Source organism: Poecilia reticulata, linkage group LG17 (assembly GCF_000633615.1).
Source record: "Poecilia reticulata strain Guanapo linkage group LG17, Guppy_female_1.0+MT, whole genome shotgun sequence".
NCBI lineage: Eukaryota > Metazoa > Chordata > Actinopteri > Cyprinodontiformes > Poeciliidae > Poecilia > Poecilia reticulata.
The window spans coordinates 14,471,072-14,495,223 of NC_024347.1; the positions used below are offsets into that span (position 1 = coordinate 14,471,072).

The 24,152-nt window shown below is 39.4% G+C and overlaps 1 protein-coding gene across 1 annotated transcript in view; it reads left to right on the top strand.

The window, feature by feature from the left end:
* The first annotated feature begins 2,596 nt into the window (after positions 1 to 2,596).
* Positions 2,597 to 24,152, top strand: part of LOC103479452 (protein unc-13 homolog A) — a 42,295-nt gene continuing 20,739 nt past the window's right edge. The window contains exons 1-15 of the mRNA XM_008433872.2: positions 2,597 to 3,105; positions 10,323 to 10,352; positions 10,549 to 10,648; positions 12,027 to 12,144; positions 12,229 to 12,352; positions 13,042 to 13,112; positions 13,586 to 13,640; positions 14,029 to 14,058; positions 15,943 to 16,156; positions 17,903 to 18,985; positions 20,089 to 20,191; positions 22,263 to 22,306; positions 23,329 to 23,407; positions 23,947 to 23,952; positions 24,041 to 24,115. Coding sequence (XP_008432094.1) covers positions 3,084 to 3,105; positions 10,323 to 10,352; positions 10,549 to 10,648; positions 12,027 to 12,144; positions 12,229 to 12,352; positions 13,042 to 13,112; positions 13,586 to 13,640; positions 14,029 to 14,058; positions 15,943 to 16,156; positions 17,903 to 18,985; positions 20,089 to 20,191; positions 22,263 to 22,306; positions 23,329 to 23,407; positions 23,947 to 23,952; positions 24,041 to 24,115 — 2,154 coding nt within the window. The 5' untranslated portion in view covers positions 2,597 to 3,083. The remainder of the gene's footprint in view (positions 3,106 to 10,322; positions 10,353 to 10,548; positions 10,649 to 12,026; positions 12,145 to 12,228; positions 12,353 to 13,041; positions 13,113 to 13,585; positions 13,641 to 14,028; positions 14,059 to 15,942; positions 16,157 to 17,902; positions 18,986 to 20,088; positions 20,192 to 22,262; positions 22,307 to 23,328; positions 23,408 to 23,946; positions 23,953 to 24,040; positions 24,116 to 24,152) is intronic.

A 24,152-nucleotide genomic window follows, 5' to 3' on the forward strand; every position in this document is an offset into this window, starting at 1 on the left:
GGACGGACGGACGGACGGACGGACGGACGGACGGACGGACGGACGGACGGACGGACGGACGGATGGATGTTTTCTATCTACTTATACTGATTGAGGTTAATCCACTGACTCTTTCCTTCTTTTCCATTTTTACAGTGCCAAACTCTTTTTGAGCTTTAATGTAATGTCCTTTCAAACATGAATAAAATTAGACACATATGTGAACATTTCTTTAGAAATAATGGAATAATAATGAGATGTCCTAATTTTTCACAAACTTGTGTGAGTTTAAATATTGCAGTTTAATCATTTCTGGGTGTTTTTCTACATATAACACTTGGTGTCAAAGTTGTTTTTTGATGTCAAGATTTCATGGCTTTATTAATAAATGTTTCATGTCTGAGATGTTCTCAGTGTCTGTCCCAATTCAGCGTTTGTATGCAGTTCAAAACAATAGAGGATTTGCCATTTTATTTTCATTTGCACCATCTTTCTCTATTATTGTTTGGCAGACTGAGATCCAGTTGGATTTCAGCATGATGGCTAATATTCCTCAGTAACACATCTCAGTGTTAAGTCAGAAACTCTCTTTTTGGTAACACAGACACAAAGAAGTTCCCTATGTGCTGAGTCAAAGGATTTCCCAGACCAGACAAGCTTTTCCTGACTCTGGGATTTTACTTTTTCTTTCTATTGTAATTGCTTTCCCATTGAGTTCTTTAACACCAAAATATCTGCTTCAGTAAAAGGAACAAAGGTAGATCACTGAAAAGGATTTTGATACAAAACAGTTAAACAAGAGTAAAAGTAATTCAACCATCCATCATCCTGCATTTGCTTGTAAGGTCACAAACAGCTGGTGCCACTCTCTAGTGGCCATTGAGTGGGATACACCGTGGACAGACTCCAAGGAAATATAACCATGCAGACTCATATCTGAGGACAATTTTAGAGAAACCAGTTAATAAAATCAACCATATTTTTGGAAGTTATTCCCAATGGAAGTGACCCTCGGACAGTCTCAAAACAAGGCAATAGTGCCACCGTGCAGCCCCAAAAATCATTCACAAATTGTGAATCTTTGACATGCAGTTCAAGATTTTCAAAGTGCAATCAGGTTACAAATTTTCATGTAATGTTGGGTAGCAGAGTTTCCATGTTAGAAACTAAATGAGACGAAAATGGGCTTGAACAGTGAGCAAAACAAGTACAGACAGTTGTGATCCGGTTCTCCTACACATACCCCAAACTTTTGTGAATGAAAAGGAAATGTTTGAAAAGTGTGAATGAGTATATTTTGTCACCATATTCTGCACTGTAAAACTGTATTTTACTTGTCTGTTCTTTCAACATTTTCTTTTCTTTCAGTCTGAAAGCTAATAATAGATTTGTTGAGAAAAAATTTTAATAAATAGTTTTAACAATACTAGTAATTCATCTAATGTGGACCTTAGAGGTCAGTCTGGCGAGTGGAATAAAATGTTTGATTTGTCTATGTTTCAGTCCCTTCAGTCTAAGACCAAGTTGCCCTCCACACCATGTTTCAATTCATTTCTGTTTGATTTTAAATAACATTCTGGGATTTTCAGAGTTTGTTTCTTGATTTTCACTAATTCAACATAATTAAAAATCAGTCAGCAGAGTTTGTTTTTGGTTTTCTGTTTCCACTTGGGTGGATTTAGGATTCATTTAGCTGAAGAATCAAAGTCACCACAGTCCCACCATATTTGACAGTCAGTATGATATTCCTTTTCTTGAATGCTGTGCTAATTTACAGGAGATGCAATCAGTTGTACACTTTTCAAAAAGTTCCACTTTTGTTTATTCTTTCCACAGAATATTTTTCCCATAATTTGGGATTCTCAAGATGATCCTGGGCAAATATTAGACAAGTGTTTTTTTTTTGTTTGCTTGTGGCCTTGGAAACTTCCTGCTGATTACATTTTTGCCTAATCTCTTTCTTTTTGTTGACTCATGCACATCAAGCAACTGATGCCTGTAGTACTTTTGATGTATTTCTGGGTTTTATGAGCTCATTCATGAGTCATCAATGTTCTCTTGGAATAATTTTAATAAGCCAGCCACTCATGTTCCATGTTTTCTCCATCTATCGATAATAGTGGTTCTAGTCACTGTGGTTCACTGGAGTTTTAAAAATGACAAGCTCCTTCCATCCTGATATTGTTTCTTGACTGTTCTTAAATTTCTTACGATTATGTAACACTTTTTCTATTTTAACATTCATATCTAACAGGTCTGGGTGTGGCCAGTGAAACTGAACAAAAATATTTTCAGGTAATTTGTGCCTGCAGTTACTTTCTCACATAACGTTTTTGATAACTTTTATCCTATTAAGGTGGGAGATCATCATTTAAAGACTACATGTATTTAGCCTGAGCATCTTAGATTTTTTTGATGATCAGAAATGTTAGCGTAAAAGGAACCTGTTAAGGGTTAATATCATTTTACACATCACTGTAAATCAGTTGAGTTTTACCGTGAAGTGAACTTAGAGCTAGTTAGTAGTAATGGTGAACTGACACACCATTGATTTTTGACAGAAAGGTTGACCGTTCATCTTTTAAGCTGAATCAACCCGCCAGGTTTTACAGTGCAGACTGCATCGCCCTCCCATCACGATGATGTTATACAGTCCCATCCCGTCCTCCGTGCATCCCTGCAGCCCTCTGGAGGAGCGAACCCCCTCTCCGCCTGCTCCTCATCAACCGTGACGTCAGGGCGGTGAGGCACGGGGGAGTTGTCCTCGCGCCGGAGCCCGGTGGATGCTGCTGAAACAAGATGGCTGTGCGCGCAGGAGGAGCAGCGGCGGAGCGCTGAGGCAATGCAGAGGAGGAAGCAGAGGGGGGGCGAGGAATCTACTCCTGTCTGTCCTGTCCGGTCTTCAAAGGAGCAACAGTCCCGCAGAAGGACAGACGAGTCTCTCTGAGATGGTGTCAGTTTGTTACTGCCGTTACCGGTCAGGGTAACGGGTTTCTGTCGCTTTGAGTTTTTCCTGTGGCCAAGACTCTATAAAGAGGACTGACTAAACAAACCGCGGAGCACTAAGTAAAGGACAGCCGGGGACGCTCACGCCGCTTTCAGAGATGTCCCTGCTGTGTGTGGGAGGTAAGGAAGGAAGCGAGTGAAAAAGACCGTGCGTTACTGAAGTGTTACCTGCTCACGGTTTAACTGCAGCGGTAGTCCCCGACAGTGCTGACTGTCAGCTGCCTGGAAAAAGTGTTGTCCGAGCACAGGAGGCTCTTTGCAGAATGGTCATTTAGAAAACATAGCAGCTCCTAACGCGTTTTTAATGGTKGGAGACTTTTGACTGAATATTTTATTGAATAGTACGTTTTGTTTTCATTCATTGTTGGGACCAAAATTTTTTTATTTTTTTTCTTTTAAATATTTTTTTAGATGGCATTTTGAAGAATGGTACAATTATGAGCTAGTAACATCGTGCGGGCTGCTGTTTCCTTTCCGGGTGCTGTTAGTTAGCTCTGTTGCGGATAGTGCTCGCACGCGCGCGTGTATGTGTAAGTGTGTGTTTCATCCACTCATTCATGCGTGGGCAGGAGGAGGAGGAGGACGAGGAAAAGCCCCTGCTGCACCGCTCCCTTGCCGCTACCGCAACGCGCGCACCGCTCCCTTGCCGCTCTGCCGTACCGAGGGAAATACTGGCGGCAGGAGGTGCAAGTCTATGGCAACCCCCGACGCCCACCCCGTCAGGACCACTCCGCGTCTTCCCCTAAAATGCCATGCGTCACCTCCTCCCACCACACACCCAAAATGCACATGATGCTGTCACTGTAGCCTCTTATTAGTCGGATGAATAAGCATAGCTGGCGAGGTAACGTGACGGAGTCTACGTTTAGGACTAGTGAAAGGACGGAGAAAGACCTAAAATGGGAGATTCTCTCCCACAGTATTGTCTAACACGTTTCTGAGTTTTTTTWWAAATCAGACTAAGAGCTGAATCAGCAACAAACACTGAGACAAGTGGCAAGAGAACACATATAAAGAGTCAAGAAGATATAGATTTTAGTTTAAAATAGCCTTCAGCAAATCCCCATCTCTATTTGTAGATATGTTTCAAGTCAGTAGTAATTCTTATGGTATCATAACTATAGAGGTACTTCTACACGATCATTTATAATGCTTTGACTGTTAAAATGAAAAACRTAATTGTGATAAGAGTTAGTCATCCGCTACTAATAACCATAAACTCTTCATCCAGCATGTGGCACGGGGGACATTTGCTGCCCTTGGAAGAATTCTGTAGGGTCCTTGATTGTAGACAGTAAACGAAGCTGATGCAGATGCACACTTTAATTTTCTATTTACCTTTATCTTGTTAAGGAAAGTGTTAGGTACAATACAAAGTATTACTCTTCTTTTTTTGAAGAAGCCAATAATTTAATTTTTAAAGTAATCAAAGAACATTTGACTCAAAATTAGAGTTTCTCAGAGTTAAACTTATCTAAATACAGCAAGTGTTTCTGAGTATAGTCTATGTAATAAACCAAAGGCATTTTCTGCGATTAAAAAAAAATTGACCCAAAAAGTTTGAAAATTGTAGATATTTCTCTTACATGAAGGCAAACAAAACAACCAATTTTTGGATCAATGATTTGTTCTTTTCTACAAAAATGAGATCACATTTTKTCATTAAAATGTATCATGGTTCATTTATTGCTCTGCGGGTGCAAAACAAAAGAATTCCCAAAGAAATTATGGGTTTTTGATCGAGTAGCTAAAACTTAGTGATTTTGTCCATGGTATACATTGACAACGGTTGCAGACATCGGCCTAMTACTGTCTCTGTCTTGATCTGTAAATAAATCATTGCAGAGTTGACAACCTCTCAGTGAAATCTGGGGTTAAGACAAGATTTTCCCCTTGTTTTTCTTCTTCTTTTTTTAAAAACAATTTTCACAGCCTACCTTTTAATCATGGATTGTCTTAAAAGGAAAAGATCAGGTGGAAATAACTGCGGTGGCATGGGTACTTTAAGTCCCAGTAAAAAGCCATTTCAGTGAACAAGAATGAGTTTGACCTAGGGCAAATKAAATTCATTTCCTTGCTTTCCAGTAGCAAGTTAAAAAAGGTKAACAAATGGGCTTGCCTCTCTAAAAATAGTGCTTTGAGTTACTGTAGTGCGTTTGAATTGCTCTTCTGTCTCATATTCAGCTCACATTTACATATTACTGTTAGTACAGAGGATAAAATTTGAAAATAATATCAGCTTGCATTTGATAACTATTGATCCAGCAAAACTTCATGACTGATACAGAAACAATCAGTACGAACACAAGCTGTAAAGATCAATTGAGCTTGCAGCAATCTTTATAAAAGCCTAAACAAAATTTAAAGGCTTTCTTTTTTTAAGTTGCGATACATCCGGTTGCTTAATAGATGCTGCTCCACCTTAGCCTGTCCCATCAGTTCCACCCACTGACTGTCCCTGCTCTGAGTCACTCCCAGACGTCATTAAAAAGACCCTGAGAGTCATTCATTCATAAACGCTGGCTGCTGCAGACTACGAGGCTTGGCAGAGAGCCCTCTTTCTGTTCCGCTTACATCATTCATGCTTACCTGGCTCGAGCTATTTCTGGCCTCCACGGCACTTTGTGCCTCCTGAATAGGCAACGTTGGCATCTGCCAGCCAAGCAGATTTCCGGCACAGACGCATATTCAATCTGAGCAATTTTTGGCAACCTTTTCCCACTTTAACGTCCGGCCTTCTTATCGTCTTTCTTTCGGGAAAACACAAAGTCACAGTCTGATGTCGCTGTCAGCAGCTGGATTACTGCTTCTGTCTCGCGATCTGTCAGAATAAGGTTCCCTCTGTCTGAATGGAGGCATCCCTCCTTTGTGTCACGAAACAGCTGAAGTCAGCTCCGAATTTTTTCCAGTTTATCATCCCTGATGAAGGCTCTGCTTGATTTCTTGTTCAGTTGGTTTTCTTGGCAATGACCAGCCCGTCCCCATAAGTCAGACTGTGCTGTCTTTGGAGGTAATTCCTGAATGAAGTTAACGCAGGATATTTACTGCAGGTACTTTTCGGCTACTGGCAGAGTCGTTTCATCTTMAAACTAATTTGTAGCGTTTACCTCAATTTTTCCGACTCCACAATGTTTGCACCAAAATACCTTGCTAGATTTATTTTGAGGTCTTTTGGAGATTTTGTATATTGAATATGCTCCTACTTTGATGAATGTATACATTCACACATCTTAAACATTTTCATATTTTATCATGTTGCGTCCCCAAACTTTAGTGTCTGTTGATGTCTCAAGGCTTGAGAAGTTGATTTAGATGCAGAACATTCACAATCAGATCCAAATACACTCAGGTTGACTCTGTTTGCAGTTAGGTAGCTACTKAAAGCAATTAATTACACTTTAATTTATTCAAGAGTTACATAGTGAAGGGAACTGAATACAAAMGCTTGCTATCCTTTTCAGATTATTTGATTCGTGTTAGAAACCAAACACTTTCCTTTCACATCATAATTGTCAACTAGTGACACATAAAATCTCAAAAAACATAATGTGAAGTTTGTGTTTGTTGCAAAAGAAAAAATTTAAGAGTTCTGAATACTTTTACAACACGCTTTATACTGTATCTATGTCTATATGTCTTATTTGTTGTGAACATGCACAGCTTCCCTCAAGGTTGCTGAGGCTGAATGAAAGCAGCGATTATGTAATTTTCATCCTTGCTGCAGGTGCACAGCAAAGGAGCGAGCCACTGCATTTAGCATGTGACTCCATCATGAGGCGGCATGGCAGAAGCTGCGGGTTTATCTCCAGCGTGTGCTTAGTACACACACAGAAAAATGCTTGGAAAATAGAAAAGTACCTTGCTGACTCAGGGCAATTGTGCTTTTTCACTTTGTGTTTGTTACTATGGTGATTGGTTATGATGTAGAAATTGTACCTGTAAGAAAACTGTGAGTTAGGTTATAATTTGTGCTGCTGGTAGATTTCTAAAGATAGAAAGGCTCAGGTTGTTTTTATGTACCACAGAGAACTTTTATATCTTATTCTGTAAATATGTGCATGTGAGGCATGCACACATCTGCAGTGAGGCGTGTGTGTGCGTGTGTGTGTGTGGGGGGGGTGTGGGGGGGGTGTGTGTGTGCGTGTGTGTGTGTGTGTGTGTGTGTGAGGACCTCCTAGAGTGTACGTGGTTGAGAGTAGTGGGTAGTGAAGCATTAAAAATGCATGTGTGAGTTACGTCACGGCTGGTAAAACAGTGCTGCAGAGAGGGAGCCCACAGAAAAATCCACAGCCAGATACTGTTTGACTTAGACTGGAATATTTGCCTTTAATGCCAGGAAAAGAGAGAAATTTGTTCCAAACGCATTAAATAATGAATACAGAATAATAAACATCTTTATGGATGAATAATTAATGTGAGATGAGCATGTTGCTGTGTGTGTTTTTTTTTCACTTTTCATAGCACATTGAAATCCATGTTTAAGCACTGGTTATGGTTTCCCGTTTGAACTAAGTTGTAGAAACATCAGAGCAAATAAAGAATCATATTTTCAGTCAGCATTTGCATCACTGACTGTTTGCACTCCTCACACACACTTATGTAATGCTGAGTGCGCTTGGTGACCTCTGCCTCTTTGTGATGATGGAAAATATGTATATTTTTCAGGTTCTATGTTATATATGAGTTGCTTAGTATGGACAAAAGGTACCTTTATGACAATATATATATTTTTTTGTCAATTGTCAATATTTTCCATATTGGAATTGTCTGCTTGAACAGCAAAACATAACAGATACTCATACACGAGCCATATTTTGCTGAGATTCTGTGAGATAGATAAACTAKAAATTTGTGGGTAAATATAAAGTTGAAAGAATATATAAATTTTTTTTTTTACAAAAATCTGAAGTGTGCCAGTGTTCTCATCTTGGTTCTTGTTTCTGGTTTGATCATTTCCTTTCCTTGGTCATTTACTTAGATTTTGCCTTTTTTCATTCTTTTGTTTGTTTAATTCTTGATTTACTATTGTGCAATTAGATTTGGGTTCTTCTTTCTGTTACKGTTTGTTAGTTTCAGGGTTTTCCTGTTATATTTTCTCCCTTCCTCCTGCTCTGCTTATCTTCTTCCTTCCCTCAGACTGACTCTCAGGACAGCTGTTTTTTATCTCCTCGTCTCATCTGTGCTTACGTTTTCCCTGCAGCTGTTCCTCATTCCCTTGATTACACCTTTTGCATATATACCCATCTGTTCCATTTTGTCTTTGTCTGATTCTCCCTCCTGTTAGCCCTGTGTTTTCCTCCCTCAAAAAAGTTTTGCTATTCGTTTTGTAACTGTCTTTATTAAATTGGTCACTCTGAGWCTTCCACTTTCCCCTCAGTATTTTAATCTGATCCCTGYGCTTCATGTGACAGGGAGACATTAATAATCAGCATTCTTAATGCTCCTTAAGAAAAGCATTCCCCACAGCATGATGCTGCCACCACCATGTTTTATACAAATCGTTTATCACATTTAGGCCAAAAAKTTAGATTTTGGTCTCATCTGATTAGAGCTCCTTCTTTTACATGCTTCCTTTGACTTTACAATACTTTAACTAGGACTCCTAACATGTTTAGTTTTTTTTAAAGATGACTTTCTTTTTGCCACTCCTCCATGAACGCTAGATTTTGGTGTTTAAACTTTTGTCCCTGTTTACTGATGACCTCTGACCTGAGAGAGCTTCACAGAGCAGCTGGATTGTCTGAAGGCAACTGGTCACACAGGATTTTATTTAGGGGTATCAAAACAACACGATTACTAGAGATGTGCCTATCAGGTTTTTTTCTGCTGATTCCGATCACCCATGAGGGCCGATCACCGATACTGATCACCGATACCGATCACATAATTATTATTTTTTTTAATCATAAGCACTACCGGTTACATTATGTGGAAAAAGGAACCATTAATTCACCTTAATTTAGACAAAAACTTGTTTTGAATAACTTTTTCCAAGAAAAAAACCCAAAACAGGCATTGTGCAAATTGTACTGCTATCAGTAATACTGTCTTTAACAGACTGAAAACATATGAAGACTCTGAAGAGGCTAAATAATGCAAAAAGTCAAAATAAAAGCTCTCAACATTGCCAAAAAATTCAAGTACAAAACTTAACATTCAAAGGCAAATACAGGTTCCATTACAATAAACAATCCTGAGTTACTGAATGAAAACTTCCTGATAGCATGGCGGCTAGCTGATTACTGCTAGTTCTGAGTGGCTGTTTCTGACTGAGCGGAGTAATTATGCAGAGCAGGGAGGAGATCGATTATTTTTTTTAGATTATCTGTCTCATGTTGGGACAGCAAAAGTTTTAATACGTATGTAAAATGTATATTTTTAGGTTAGATGCTGCAGCTTTAAACAGATGTTCGGTGTGAGAGTCACTACCAGGAGGAGCAGAAGCGGCGCTCCGTCTGTGAAATATTACTACCTGTAGCGTAGCAGCGGTTCAACAGCGAGAGCAGAACCAGCATCTTACATCGCAGCTTGAAGACTTAAATAATTTTGCGGGTTATTTGTTTAGCTTTCTGACCATCATGCTAATCCGGGTGAGTGTTTGTAGCTGTGCACTGCTTTACCTGCTATCTGATTGCTCCATATGTCTTTTTACTGCAGTGAGCCTCGATGTAGCCAAACTCCGTCAAGTATGGTATTGTTTTTATGCCATATTAGATTCGCCATGTTGATGCATTTTGACGTGCTTCACCCCACGTGCTTCAACTTTCCGCCGCAACATGCAAACTTCCTAGTCACTCAGTGCTTTATAGTTCCACATCGCTTAGGATTTGTTGCTGCGCGTTTGCACTGTGTGAAGGAAAGAGGAGACCAGCTACACAGGCAGGCTGCGAAATGAGATGCAGGTGATTGGTTTGTGTGATCGGCAACAAGAGACCGTGATCGGCAATCACCGATCATACACTTTTTCACGGAAATCGGCCGATTATGATCGGTGGCCGATCGATCGGCACACCTCTAAATTACACATACAAAATGCATACAACACTTGTCAGATATTTATTTTGTAAAATAAATTTCAAAAACCACTTCCTTCCACTACGGAAGTATTCACTAAAAATCTAATTAAACAGAAGAAAGTTGTGATGTGACAAAATGTGAGAAAATTGAATTGGTGCTATTAATCAGATTTTTAAAATTTTCTTCTAATGAAAAGGTTTGGTTTCAGTACATTGCAAACCTCCTTGGTTCGCCCTCTCTGTATGAAAACAGAAGACATGTGAGCATGAAAACAGATGGTGTTCCTGTGTGTCACCATGTCCCTCTCTGTGTTCCCACAGTGAAGAAAGCCAAGCTGGATGGACCCCAAGGTAAGGCCTAGGTTCACTGAAATAACCGGAGGAGGCGCATGAGGAATCTGTGTTTTGTTTGTGGCTAGATCTTTTTAGAAAAGAGTTAGCGATCGTGTTGGCGAACAGAATGTATATTTGATAGTAAAAAAAATGCAGATTTATTTTCTCCACTTGACAWTTTCTGTTCTTCTCTTTGTCTTTTTCTCCCCTGCAGAAAAGTTTAACACTTATGTGACTCTAAAAGTGCAAAATGTGAAGAGCACAACCATCGCTGTCAGGGGCAACCTGCCCTGCTGGGAGCAGGACTTCATGTTGTGAGTCCTTCCGTATCCTCTCTCTCTCTCACACACACGCACACACACACACCTTCATCACGAGCCTCTTCTCATTCACCCGTCTTCTACTTCTCTCTCCACTGCTTGATTTCTATCAGCCTTCGTCGCTCTTTCTTTCCACTTCTTCATCCTAAGTGCTCTTTATCCATGTATTGTTTCTCGCACCTCTTCTCCACCTTCATCAGCTGTCTCCTGCTCTTTTTCATCTGATACTTCTGCCTCTCTCTCTCGTTCTTAACTTTGGCCTCCTTCCACCCCTTCTTTTCTCTTCTCTGTCACTTCCCCTGCATAAACCCCGTTCATCTTCATCTTGGCCTCACCTCTTTCTCTCCCCATTCTGTTGTAACCCCATTGCTCCTCTTTTCCCATCCCTCCATTCCCTCTCTGCAGCTTTCTTCTCTAGACTAGATATTTCTCTTTTGATCTTTTTTTAAATTTATTTATTTCATCTTATATTTCCACAGATATTGAATGGTATCTCGTTGCAGGCACTAATATTACACAACAGTGAATATCTGGCTGCTGGAGTGATTCAGTGTTGACGGTGTAGCAGCATATGGGCGGTGAAGGGTGAGAATCATTTAGCAGGATGTGGGCTGCAGCAGGCAGGATTACTGCGGAGTCCTCTGCATCTGTATGATGTTTGGAGGCGTGCAGCATTGTACTGGGGTTGCATCAGTGGAGCTGTGTTATGTAACATTTGGGCTACAGAGAGGGACTCATGTTCTCCCTCAAACTGACTCGCCCCTCCCTCAGTCACTGCTTTAAATCAAACTTCTCTTACAGAAAAATGGAGTAACATTGATATAGGGAGTCGACTCCCTTTACTTCTTAATTAAACTTCCCTCTTTGTCCCTCCAGGCAGRCGATACAATCACCTTTTCCCTCCCTCCCCTTAGTCATCACTCCTTCATCACTTTCCATCTTTCTCTCTGCTGTCCAATATAGGATTTATATTGGACTGCTGTAGATTTGCTCCAAACACATCAGCCTGTATGTTAGCCACAGTAAAAACAAAAAATAGGTTGGATTCACACAACTGACACATTTGGTCCGCTTTAAATGGAGCCGACTTTGTTTGGACATTTTGTGCAGGTGTAAATGCACTCATGCAAACCCTGGTGCGGACCAAACAGCTGGAGCGACACCCACTTTCTGAGAGTAGATCCACATGGAGGTGGAATAAAATTCAGAGGACAAGTCTTTAGTTGCATCATAACAATCAAACCTTTTTTACTCGTCGACCAGCTGCTTCCATGTTTCTACTTCTGTTTTGATGATTTATTTGTCAAATTTAAGCTTTCATAATATCCTAATATTTTTACATTTTTTGTATTTATTTATTTTTCTCTTGTAGTGAAATCAACCGGCTGGACCTTGGYCTGACAGTGGAGGTGTGGAACAAAGGGTTAATCTGGGACACCATGGTCGGCACCGTGTGGATTCCCCTTGGTAGTATCCGACAGTCAAATGAGGTTCGCCATGACCACCGYTGCATTCTTCAATGGTTTGTGCAATTTTTATCCCCCCTGTATTACTTGCAATCTTTGTGTACACAGGAAGGTCCTGGAGAGTGGCTCACGTTGGACTCTCAAGTCATCATGGCTGACAGTGAGATCTGTGGAACCAAAGATCCCACTCTGCACCTGGTGCTGCTTGATACACGCTTTGAACTGCCACTAGGTGAGACTACAAAGTGTGGGTAGAGTAGCGAGAATTGTTCCCACAAAAGAACAGCATTATTTAACAAAGTAGAAGTAAAAAGCATAGTGCATTATGTTTTTGTAGTAGTTATTATCTACAGTGAAATCACTTGGAGTGAGTTTGGAACAAATGAATTATACTTGCCTGTATATTTTCAGTGCAGACAGTGACAAATGAGCAGCAAAAACCTGTCTGATTAATTACCCTGACCCACTTTTTAGTTGTATAGTTTGCACCAGGAGAAATGTTTGTGTCCTTTTTCTTCTCTGTGATCAAGCTGAGTTCCTCTTAACATTGATTAGGTGTCATTTCCATCCTGTTTCCTCTTCCTCTAATCAATAATGTACACCTGACTCCTCAATATGCACATCCTGCCTATTTATAGAGAGTTGGCACTGAGACTGTAAGTAAAACAGGACAGTTTTAAATATAGAGTTGTGAGGTCAAGCCAAAGCATCTRGAGCTGKATTTCTGTGTTGTTTAAAAAAAAGAAGAAAAGGAACCATCATAACCAGGCCAAAGTATAACTACAGCTGATGTTTTTCCACCATGTTTCAGTGTTATCTRACAGGTGATTTTGKGTGGGGTTATTCAAAGGGTTTCAGTTGGATGAGCCTTATTTTTGAGAGATTTTGTCACCTGGAGTTTGACCGAATGATTGTTTTCAGATATCCCTGAGGATGAGGCACGCTACTGGGCCAAAAAACTGGAGCAGCTCAATGCCATGAGGGACCAAGATGTGAGCTGCCAGCCTGTTTGTTTAAACACCCCAACATAATCCTGCAGTGCAGGCACAACCCAGAGAGCAGGTTGCATCATACTTGCTAAAATCCCCATAACGCTTTCTTCACCTTCCACGRTGCTTTGAATAAATATTGATACCACTTAAACCTTTTCTTGACTTTCTGTAATTTGGAAAGAAAATTAGTAGCACTTTCTTTTGAAATGTCATACAAAAAGGTTTGGGAAGCATGCTCAGCTTTTCAGATTTCAGTTTGGAAATATTCTGGGATGCATTCTTGTTGATCCATTTCACAGTTAATATAAAATCCCAACAGAATAAATTGAAAGATGTAGACAAAATGTGAGAAAGGCTATTATTTCCCAAGAGACTGTGTGCATAGGTTTATATATGATACATATTTTTGTGATTCCCAGCCAACTTTGTGTTTAACAATAAGTTTTCATCTGTTCTGCTTCTGTCAAATGAAGTACTCATACCARGAGGAACAGGAACGCCCTCTCCGTGTGCCGGGAACCCAGTGTTGTAAGTAACCTGCAGCTGATTGTACAAAACTGAAAATTATCCATTTAGGTGTAATTAGATTGCTTTAACTCAGCCTCTGGTATTATGTTTGACCACACATGGGTTGCTGTGCGTTAGAGGGGAAACAGGTCTTGTTCGCTGCACCATAAAGGATCAATAATCCTATCAAATGTCTGGAGTCAAGCTCCTTGAGATTGCCTGCGTTTTTCTGCTGTTGGTCCAGTCTGTGGAGTTTGCTGAGCCAGCTGTCCGAGGCAATTAGAGAGACTCTTTCCATTCACTGCCTGCATTGGGGAACATTGAAGCACCGATGGCGGGAATGCGTGTTGGGTGTATGAGTACCAGTTCAGGTCAAGATCAATAAAAACCCTCTCCTGTTTCTCTGCAGGTAACTGGAGTCTKTGGGGAGATCAGCAAAGTAAGTGCACCGTATTCTGTATGCAATGTTTTTCATCTCTAAATGAATATTTTTTCATGGTCTTCTGCAATGTGCAGCATAATCTGTTGATTTAGAAAGGACTTTCAGGATGCCTCGTCAGGGTCTGACGTTCTCTGTTAATTAGATAAATCATTGAAAAGTAAAAGTCTTTTCCTTATCGCTTTTATTGCCTCACTGCATCTGAAGAATGAATAGCAGCGATACGATTCAAAAGTAGATGCTAATTATTGGCATATGATGGACTTGATGGACATTCACAAGCAGATTGCACTGCTTTGTGAATTTCCACTAAAGCGATTCAGAAGATGTCTGATTAAATAATGCCTATTGAATACAGATTTATTTTAAACTATATTTTTGATAGTTACGCAAATGCCGTTACCTACATTTCGGTCACTTCTGTTTGTGGAAAATGGTATTTATTCTCCAGTTTTCACTTTATTTGATTAAACATGGAGTAGATTTAATTTTACTGGTGATTTTAAAGGAAGACAAGAACATTCACTTATAAATATTTCTTGCTCTGYCACAATCAAAACAGGAAGCTTAATAAATCTTGTGCAAACAATGTCTGATTTTCTCTGTCATTTCCCCCATTGTGTTACATAAGTGCCTGTCAGACTCACCCACACAACTGCAGCTATTCATTTCTGTTAACTCAGAGGAAAAAAGAAAGAGCAGGGGGTAATGATAGACGTTGAGCAGATTAAGTTTCTCACACATAGAGAAGGAGAAAGAGAGAACAATACATGCAGGACMAGGGATKATATCTAAAACTTAGTCCGATGCCTTTTTAGGAGTCAGCAGTGCGACAGATTCCATTTGGCTTTSAGTGTGTCAAAGATGAGGATTGATTATCATAAATGATTAATAGATCACCAGTTTGGCTTTTGACTGCTTCACTATGTACAATTGTATTAGCACTTTCCTCTGGGAGGGTAATTGTTGATCTATGGACACCACAGAAAAATAAAGCATCTCTTTAGCACATCAACTTTATGTTTGTCATGTGTTTTACGTGTGAATGTTCTCTGTATGAAAGAGTATTTTTCCAGTTTGGAAAATATTCGTTCGTTCATTCATTCATTTCTCTCTTCTTTCCTTGCTCTGTCATTTGCTTTCTTTGTTATTTAAGGCATGTCCACTGCCATAAATGCATTGTGAACATTTATTATTTTAACCYTTTCATGCATAGTGGTCAYTGCAGTGGACAGCTATCTAAAAGCCATTTTCTTGTGCTTCTTGTGGATTTTTATGTTATAAATGCACACAGACCACTGAAGTGGACACTAATGCATCATAAMATGCACTATCAACTACTGGCCATCAGCTGCAAATGCAAGAAATTATTTTTTGTTCAATCCAATATGACCAACAGACAAAAAAGCACGGCGACCGACTYGGCCCCTCCTTCTACTGTAGACTATGCTTGCAGGTAAAAAATATATTGTGGCATCAGATAACCCATAAAGATCAATACTACTGATGTATTTTTCAAATTACAACTTTGTATTTGGAGAAAATTACAATTTATCACCTAAAAAAWTTAATAATTTTTTTTACAAAAAWKTTTTTCTTACCTTTTTTTATGCCTTAAGAAAATCCCAAAAAAATTGGAGGGAAAAAATCCTGACACAGAGTATCATAATTCATGCATGAAAGGGTTAAAATAACTGAGAACTCTGGAAAGTTGAGTCCTGAAAAGTCTGAAATTTTTCATGAATAATGTGTAGAGGGTTTAATTGTGAAAGCCTGCCAACCAGTCAGAATTGGAAAGAATGGTTCGGTTGCGATTAAACTCTTTTTTCATCTTCACCATTATTATCACTTCCCTCTGCCTTTTATTTTTGTGCATTTGAGTAGACGAGGACCCAGACAGCGCTGTTGACGACAGGGACAGCGACTACCGCAGTGAAACCAGTAACAGCATTCCACCTCCGTACTACAGCACGTCCCAACCCAACGCCTCCGTCCACCAGTATCCCATCAGTCACCAGCATCGCAGCTCCAGAAGCTTGTCGTATCCACGCTCTGGGAACAACCAAGATCTCGACTACCACCATCAAAGGACAATCAGGTTCGTGCCTTCCTAATTTAGTCACATGTACTTTCATTATAACGTTTGTCTTTGCCAGTGAGAAAGGAAATCTTTTCAGTTCCCAAAATGACTAAACGTTTGGTTAATAATTTGAAATGCAGTTTTGCAAAAAACATTCAGATCTGAGCTGCAGTCAGGGAGGAGACTCTCATCATTCCTTATTTAATACTTGGCTAAATGCTTTACTTTAAAAAAAGAAATTAAATAATTATGCTTTATTTCACTCAACTCTTTCTGAATGACCACTAGCCAGGGTTTCCATGTAGTCTCGATGGAAACACTTCTGATTTTTCTCTCTGATTTGCAACATGATACCTTGGTCTTAAGATTTATGCAAATATACATTAGTGGTTTTCTATTTAATGACTGAAAGCACATTCAAAAATAATAAAAATGAATGTTTCACAGCTTTATAGGCTTCAGTCAGCTTAAAATTTAGATTGAACCAGAGCGTTGTTCCTTAAAATGAGTTCAGTTAAAATGCCAATCAGTGCAAAAAAAGTGCAATTTTTGTAGCTGTTTTCTACAAACTAAATAATGTTCACAAATTTTACTTTAATGAATTTGCATTGTGGGTCACTTAATTTCTTATTTAGCAAATAGATTCAGATTTTGCGATAGGTATTCCAGGTGGAGAGATTTTTTTTAATTTTTTWATTTTTTATCAATAAGGGTCTTTTTATGTTAGAATGTTTTATTTATACATTAATTTGAAAGCAATGAAAAAGTACATTTTTGGAGATGTCAAAAGTGTATTTTGCTCAATATACTTCTATGACCATGACCTCCAAATGGCTCTAGAAGGAATATCAATGAAAATATTATTTAGATACACAAAAAGCCATTTTTAACGTTACAAAAACAACTGAATGGAGGTTCAGTCAAAAATTAGCTTTACAGTTTCCACCTSTGTGTCCAAGTGACACAACTGAGCCTGGTTCCAATTAACAAATCCAAAGGATTTATAACATAAACCTTATGATGTTGTCTGTTCACTGGTCAACTTTTCTTTAGCCCACCCAGACCGGTTTCTGTTTCCTTTTTAGTTATTTTCGGAGCTGTGTGATTTCTCAGCGTTTATTGATGGGTTTTTCTCTCAGACAGGGAATGAAATTATGCATCCACCTCTCGGTCTATGAATAATTCAGCTGGCAGTCTAACGGTCAATACGGCACATAAGATTAGCTGCTCGTGTGAGTGTATTGGACAGGGGCATCCCCCCTCTCTCCCCACACCTCCTCCTCTCCATCTCATCCACTCAGCTCTGTGCGCACCCTCCCTCTCTACCTTTCTTCCTTCTGTTTTGTGCCCACTGCTGTCTCCTTATCTTCTCTATCATCTTCCTTTCTCTCTAGGAGCCTGTGCTCGTTTTTTTAATAACCCCCATTCATCAAGACGTACAAAGCTAGTTTTTTGTTGTTGTTTCATTTCTTGATATTTCCTCCTTTTTTTCTTTGTCAGCTGTCCAGCAGCATATTTCTGCTCTGCTCTTGTCTGGTACACTTGTATTTCCTGTGTTTTCATTGATTAGCCATCAGCAGTTCTCTCTACTGCTCTGAGATGCGCATAAAAGGTGTTTAGTGGGGAGCACAGCGTACCGGCCACAGTGCGTCAATGCAGGGCTCAATAATCATTTCTGACGTTACGGCTCACTAAGAGGCTGACTGTTTTCTACATATTACTGCATTGTAACTTTTCCTTGCTGTCGTCTGTCTTTCTTTCCAGCCCCACCGGAAGCTATGCGTCTTCTGCAGAGCTCAGCCGGTGCAGCAGCCAGCTGAGTGAAGAAGACTACGGAGGAGAGTACGGGGAGAGGGACCCGTACGACGAGAATGACTCATACCACTCCTGCCACTCCTCTGTCAGCTACAGCAAAGGCTCCCCAGACTGGGACCCTGATGAGACCCAGGGGGCGTACAGTGATGAGGGCGGCTACAGCAAAGACGGAGGAGAGGAGGTCGCGCTCTACGAGGGAGATGACGGAGAACTGTATGAGGGGGAGGAGGAAGGTCTGTATGAGGATGAGGAGATGATGTATGATGACGAGGACTTGTACAACCTGGACGGGACCCTCAGTGAGGACCTTGAGCAGCCGTTCACTCCTACTCCAACGTCAACCGTGCCGCCGATGCTTGACGTGCCCAAGTCCAGGCCTCCTCTGGAGAAACAGTCCTCTATACACCAGCAGCCTCCAGGTAAAACGCCCAACCAAACGTCCAATCAGGCTCAGCCTCCCACAGCACAGCCCCCTGCTGGCCAACAAGCGGCCCAGCCCCCCAAACAACCCCAACCCCAGACACAACCTCAACCCCAAGCAGCCCCGTCCGCCACGTCTTTCTTCTCAATGGCCAAACCTCTGACAGCTGCAGTCTCAGGCCTGGCTTCTTCGTTCCTGTCGTCGGTTCCCGCTGCCCAGCCTCCGCAGGCCCACCCACCAGCGTCAGCCGTTCCTCAGCAGCACCAATCTCCTGCAGCAAACTCTGTCCCTCCTTCACACCCGGCCACCCTGGCTAATTCGGGATCCCAGCCGCCCTCCACTGCCACAGGTCCTCCATCCCAGCAGCCCCCACCCTCCGCGGTGCCACAATCACACGCCAACGATCCCGCTGCCACACAGCCAGCCAATCTGGAGGATGTGGTGCCTCCGATTGAGGAAGAGTGGTTAGAAAATGAGATGATGGAGGAGAAGGAGGTCAGTACTCCCCCTGCTCAGGAGGAGGAGAAGCTTTCTGCAGAGCAGAAAGAGGAGCAGTATGAAGAGAGCAGACCACTGACACCTGAAGAGCAACAGGAGGTTCCGCCTGAAAGGTAAGAAATGTTAGAATGGAAATGAAACTGATGAACTGAAACGTCAACAGATGACAGCAGTGTCTAGATTTGTGTCCATTTAATAGGGTTGGGTGATATGGACTTAAAGTTTTATCACAATATTTTGTGGTACTATTGTAACAGAAATAAAAGTGACAATAAAAACTATTTATTCCTTCTTGTTTTGGTAACTGTATGGCTCTGACTGCATAACACAGCAATCGTAGCCCCACAAACAGATTCTGCTCTTGAAAAACACACCATTTGTAATTCGCTTCTTTTGGATACCAATCACATAAAAGTGTGATTTTTATCACTAAGCTGCACGCAGAAAATTCAAGTAATTATATTTTTTAAATTGTTATTATTCATCAGTGGTCTCATGGAACAAACAGTGGAGAAACAAGTACAACTAATAATCTTGAAGATTCAGACAGTTTGGGAGGGTTCAAACAGCATTAATGGGACTTTATTGTGACAATAAATACATTTTTTTAATGAAATTAGAAAATTATGACTAAATGATAAATGATACAATAAGTGCCCACCTCTTCTTCATTTTTTTTTCAACTGAATTAAATTAAAAGCAATTTTCAGAGTAAATCCAAGATTGATTGGGAGTATAGATAAAGTAAGATTTTAGGAGCCTGTCAGCAATCAGTAATCACAGTTCAATAATATCCTCTTTATATCAATCATATTCAAAAATTAACACATTAATATTTAACATAACCATTACTACAATCTACAAGAATGTAATTTCAGATGCGTTGCATATACACTGACTGGTTGAGTTTCGTTTGAATAAAATTGTTTGTTGGTAGAGAAGTTTATTGCACTTAGAGCTCAGACGTTCTTACTGGCTAATTAGTTTTGATGAACAGCCAATATTGTGAGCAGCAATTTTGTCAAAACGCATGCAAAAAGCCAAAGATGGAGGCCTGGTCCTACATTAGTTCTGAAATATCTCCTTGACAAAGAGCATATTTCACTATCCTTCACTCTCCCTTTTCATGGCTCTTTTGTCTTACTGCAGCTCGAGCACCACACTATGGTGCACTATTGCTTTTTTTATTATTACATATAAAATATCCTTCCTTTAGTCCTCCAGTACCAGAGGARCCAAAGGAGCCAGTGGATCCAGCAGTCAGAGCCAAGGAGAACTGGCTCAGGCTCTACAACAAGGTCTTAGACCAGCTTCGAGAGGTAAGCTCACTAATCAGCTTTCTGCTGCCGTATTTTCACCACCATTCTTTCAAATTCAGTGACTCTGGACCCAGTTCTGTTGGTTTGATTCATTTACGTATGCACCAGTTCAAGAGACTCTACAAGTTTCTACCAAGTCTTTGAAATATTTATGTGCTGTGCAATATTGATGTGCAGGCTAGATATGTACAGCGACTTCCTGAAGTCTATTTTGATCCTGAGGTTTGCAGTTCACCAGGAAACAGACATGATGCCATATGTCTTCTATAATTAATGCCTTTCAGCTTTCTTAAAATATTAATACTTGTCAAAAGGCAAGCTTTTATTTTAGTTTGGGCGAAGCACCACACGGCTTGATTTAGCTGAGCACTTTTCAGTTTTTGCTTGCTTGATTTTCACTTGCACATTTTGTTTAATCATTTACATTTTGAATTCAGTTGTGCAAAGAATTAATCACTTGCTTCAATGTTCTGTTGATGTTTGTTTCTTTGCTTTTTATGTACATTTGGCTTCCTTTTCCTTGTCTTTATTTTATTTTTTTTGTTTATTTGTGCCGACCCACTTTGTTTTCTTTCCAGTTTCATGTCATTGCCATAGCGATACTCACATGCACTTTGCTCGGCCGTCATTGGAGCATGTTGACAGGTAGGTGCAGCCTGAATGTTTGCGAATCGGTGAAGTCCTAAGTCCTGTCTGACATTACAGACGCTTTCATTTTGTTTATTCATCCTCACAGCAATTTGAATCCCTTCTGTTGTATTTTGCAAGAGCTGTTCCCACATTATCCTGATAGGCTGCACTTTTATAAGAATTAAAGATTAGAAATATAGATTATAAAAGGCAGCTGTATTGCTTTGACGTTTGGGTAGCACGAGTAAGTAGCTAAAGTTTATGTAACATATCTTACAGGTAAAAGAACAAAATATTTAGAAAACAACATATAGAAGTGAGTCTCGAGAAGCAATATATGATAAAACCCACTATAAAATATTCAATAAACATCTGAAATCAGAGACACAAGCTCTTGCAGAGCCATCGAAGTCTTAAAAAGTAAAGGCTAAAATTTTAAAATGAACTTTGAAAGCCACTGCAAAAAGACTATAGTGGGTATTTTGTTCTGTCTCTATTTTATGGAAGTTAGAAACCTTAAAAAACCTCATTCTTATTTAAATGCAAGAAAGTGTAAAGAGTTAAATGTGTAAATTATAATCTCCTCTTCCAGGTCTGAGACAAGACTTCAAAGCTTACAAATAGGAACCAAGACACAATGGATGAGTCAAAACAACAAAGGCTTCCATAGTTTGGCTCTCCAGTTAAGCCCAGTTTGTCAAGGCGTTTCTTGATTTCAGACTGACAATATTTAGGGGTAATAATAAGACTTCCTGTCTTTTTAAATTCAACTGTATTTCCAGTAAGTGTTTAAAAACACAAAAAAGATAACAAAGTCCATCTGAGGCTTTGTTTTTTTAGATTTTATATTTTTTACTGTAAAGCAGTTTGTGATTCCAGCTGTGAAAAGTGATTTATGAATAAAGTTACTTTCTTAATGATTCTTACACATTGTAAACAACTTGAATCTGGTCAGGGCATCCATCAAAAACGAAGGAAAGACGTGGTATTTAGCTCCTTCAAGTAAAGGAGCAATAAAGCTGCTTATCGTCAGCATGACAAATATTAAAAACGTTACTATTTCTTTGTGAGCCAAACTGTATTAGACGATGAAAAGATTACATCACAGAGTTAAACCCTGAGAAAACTTCTAGATTCAGACTTGATTTCGTCGTCTTTGTCTTTTGCCTGAAAGGTATGAATGAAACCCATTTCGAACCTGACAGGATGTAATAACCATATCATGGAGCCGGTCAATTAAGTCAACTGTGTCAAAAGCGACTGCAAGACCAAAACTGACATTTCTGACTCAGCCCTGTGAAAGCAAGTTTGTAAAAGCCTGAAAAAAAGCTTTGCTATTGGATTCATACAGCACAAGGGGTAAAAAAAAAAAACTGCAGGGACAAACTTGAAAACAAAATTTGTCTTTGTTTGACGTTATTCTTGTTCTGTTTTTGCAAAGGCTCGAGGAGAGACCTCCAGCTCGCTGTGGTTTGGTAAAGGAGGGTCAGTACTTCCTAATTATTTCCTCTGTCATGTAAAATATTGTACACACAGAATTCATATGCAATCTTGACTAATACTGTATCTAAAATATATAATTTAAAATTTTTTATTTATATAATTAATGAAAACGATTTAATTTGTAAAAATGTGTCTATTTTTTAGATATACATATATTTCTTTTTAAATCGCATCTTTTTTCTTTAATATTTCACGTCCGGCTTCAGGTTCAACATTTTAAGCACCAGTATTTTACTGTTTTCATTAAAGATTATAAAATAACACTCAAACATACACAGGACATTTCTATGACTGTGTTTTTGGTCTTTTGACAATTTTGAAAAAACAGTCAAACCGGTGAAACTGTAGCTGTTATGTTGGGTCTAGTTTAGTATTCAAACTACTGTTTTTAAAATGTTTGCAAAAATGAAAACCTTTCCAAATTTCACAAGAGAGAGTTGATCTAATTTAGCACAGATMATAAAAATCAGCAAAATCCACCTTTACCACACTGTGAAATCCAAAGCAAGCTTCAGTGTTGGATTGTTTCAGACAATAAATCCCAATCAGTTCAGGAAAAATGTATCATATTCAAATGTTCAAAAGATTGTTAAAAAATATTAAATGTATGGGATTTTGAAATGGAAATTGTGTAGGAATCTTTTATATATATTGCAAAGTTACTCCAGTTCTATCAGCAGGGCTATTTACACAGAAGGCAGATCTGGTTGTGAAAACTGTAGATGCCTTCTGAAGAATTAACGAGTAAGCCCCCCAAAAAAGCAATCATATAAAGGAGTGGAGAGCTGTGATTAGTATTTGAGAGGAGGAGGCTGGGGTAATTAAATTTTCCAGTTAAGTCCTTGAGAAGTCCTCATGTTGCATAGCATTAGAAGCAGTGATTAAAAATAGATACATTAGCTTCTCAGGCTCATGGCTACATTGTTTTTGTTGTTTTTGACCAGCTAGAAAGAGCTGTTACCGTGTTAATGAATATATATTGATGTGGCATTGTGTTTCTACAGAATGGGAGGTGCTCTCTATAGTATTGACAGCATGCCTGACCTTCGCAAGAGAAAAGCAATTCCTCTCGTCAGAGATCTGGTGAGGAACGACAAGAAAGCAAACACACAAAGCACTATATACGCCACACTTGTATTGATTAAAATCTTGAGGCAGATGGTAATACATTTTTCTTAATATTTAAAGATTGTATATCGACACAATWAAAAAAAATCTAATTTCTTTTATTTCTTGTCTCTCCATCTGGGATTAAAATTGACATTTTTATTAACAAAGAAAATCAACCATTTCTGAGACTTTAAAATTGGGGGGAAAAAAAGACTTAAAATGAGAAAAACAAAAAAGAAGAAAGACAAACACATCCAAGCTCTACTTTTAATCTCCACRGATCCTCATTCATCAGCTCCTGGGGTTGCCTCTTTGGCATTTTGTTGTTTGTTTGTAAGTGTTACAATATGATATTTGAAACTCTGGGACTTTTTACAACAATACAAGGAGAGTTTTGTGAATATGATATTGAAACTATGCTCTTAACATCTGCCGTTGAAAAAATAAATTAAAAAAACAATTATCTCATTTTGTTTTTCTGTCTGTGTTTCATCATGGCCTGGGCTCATTAGGCTATGGTGAGTATTTAATTATCATTTAACATCACCCAGAAAAACACAACAGTTGTAAATATTCAGATGCGAGTGCGTGTTATTTTGCCTCCAGTCTCTGGTGCAGAACTCCCGCAAAGCCGGAATCACCTCGGCCATGGCTTCAACCACTCTTGGCAACGAGGAGCTGGTGGGTTTTCTCTCCTCACAGCTGTTTGTCACAGTTC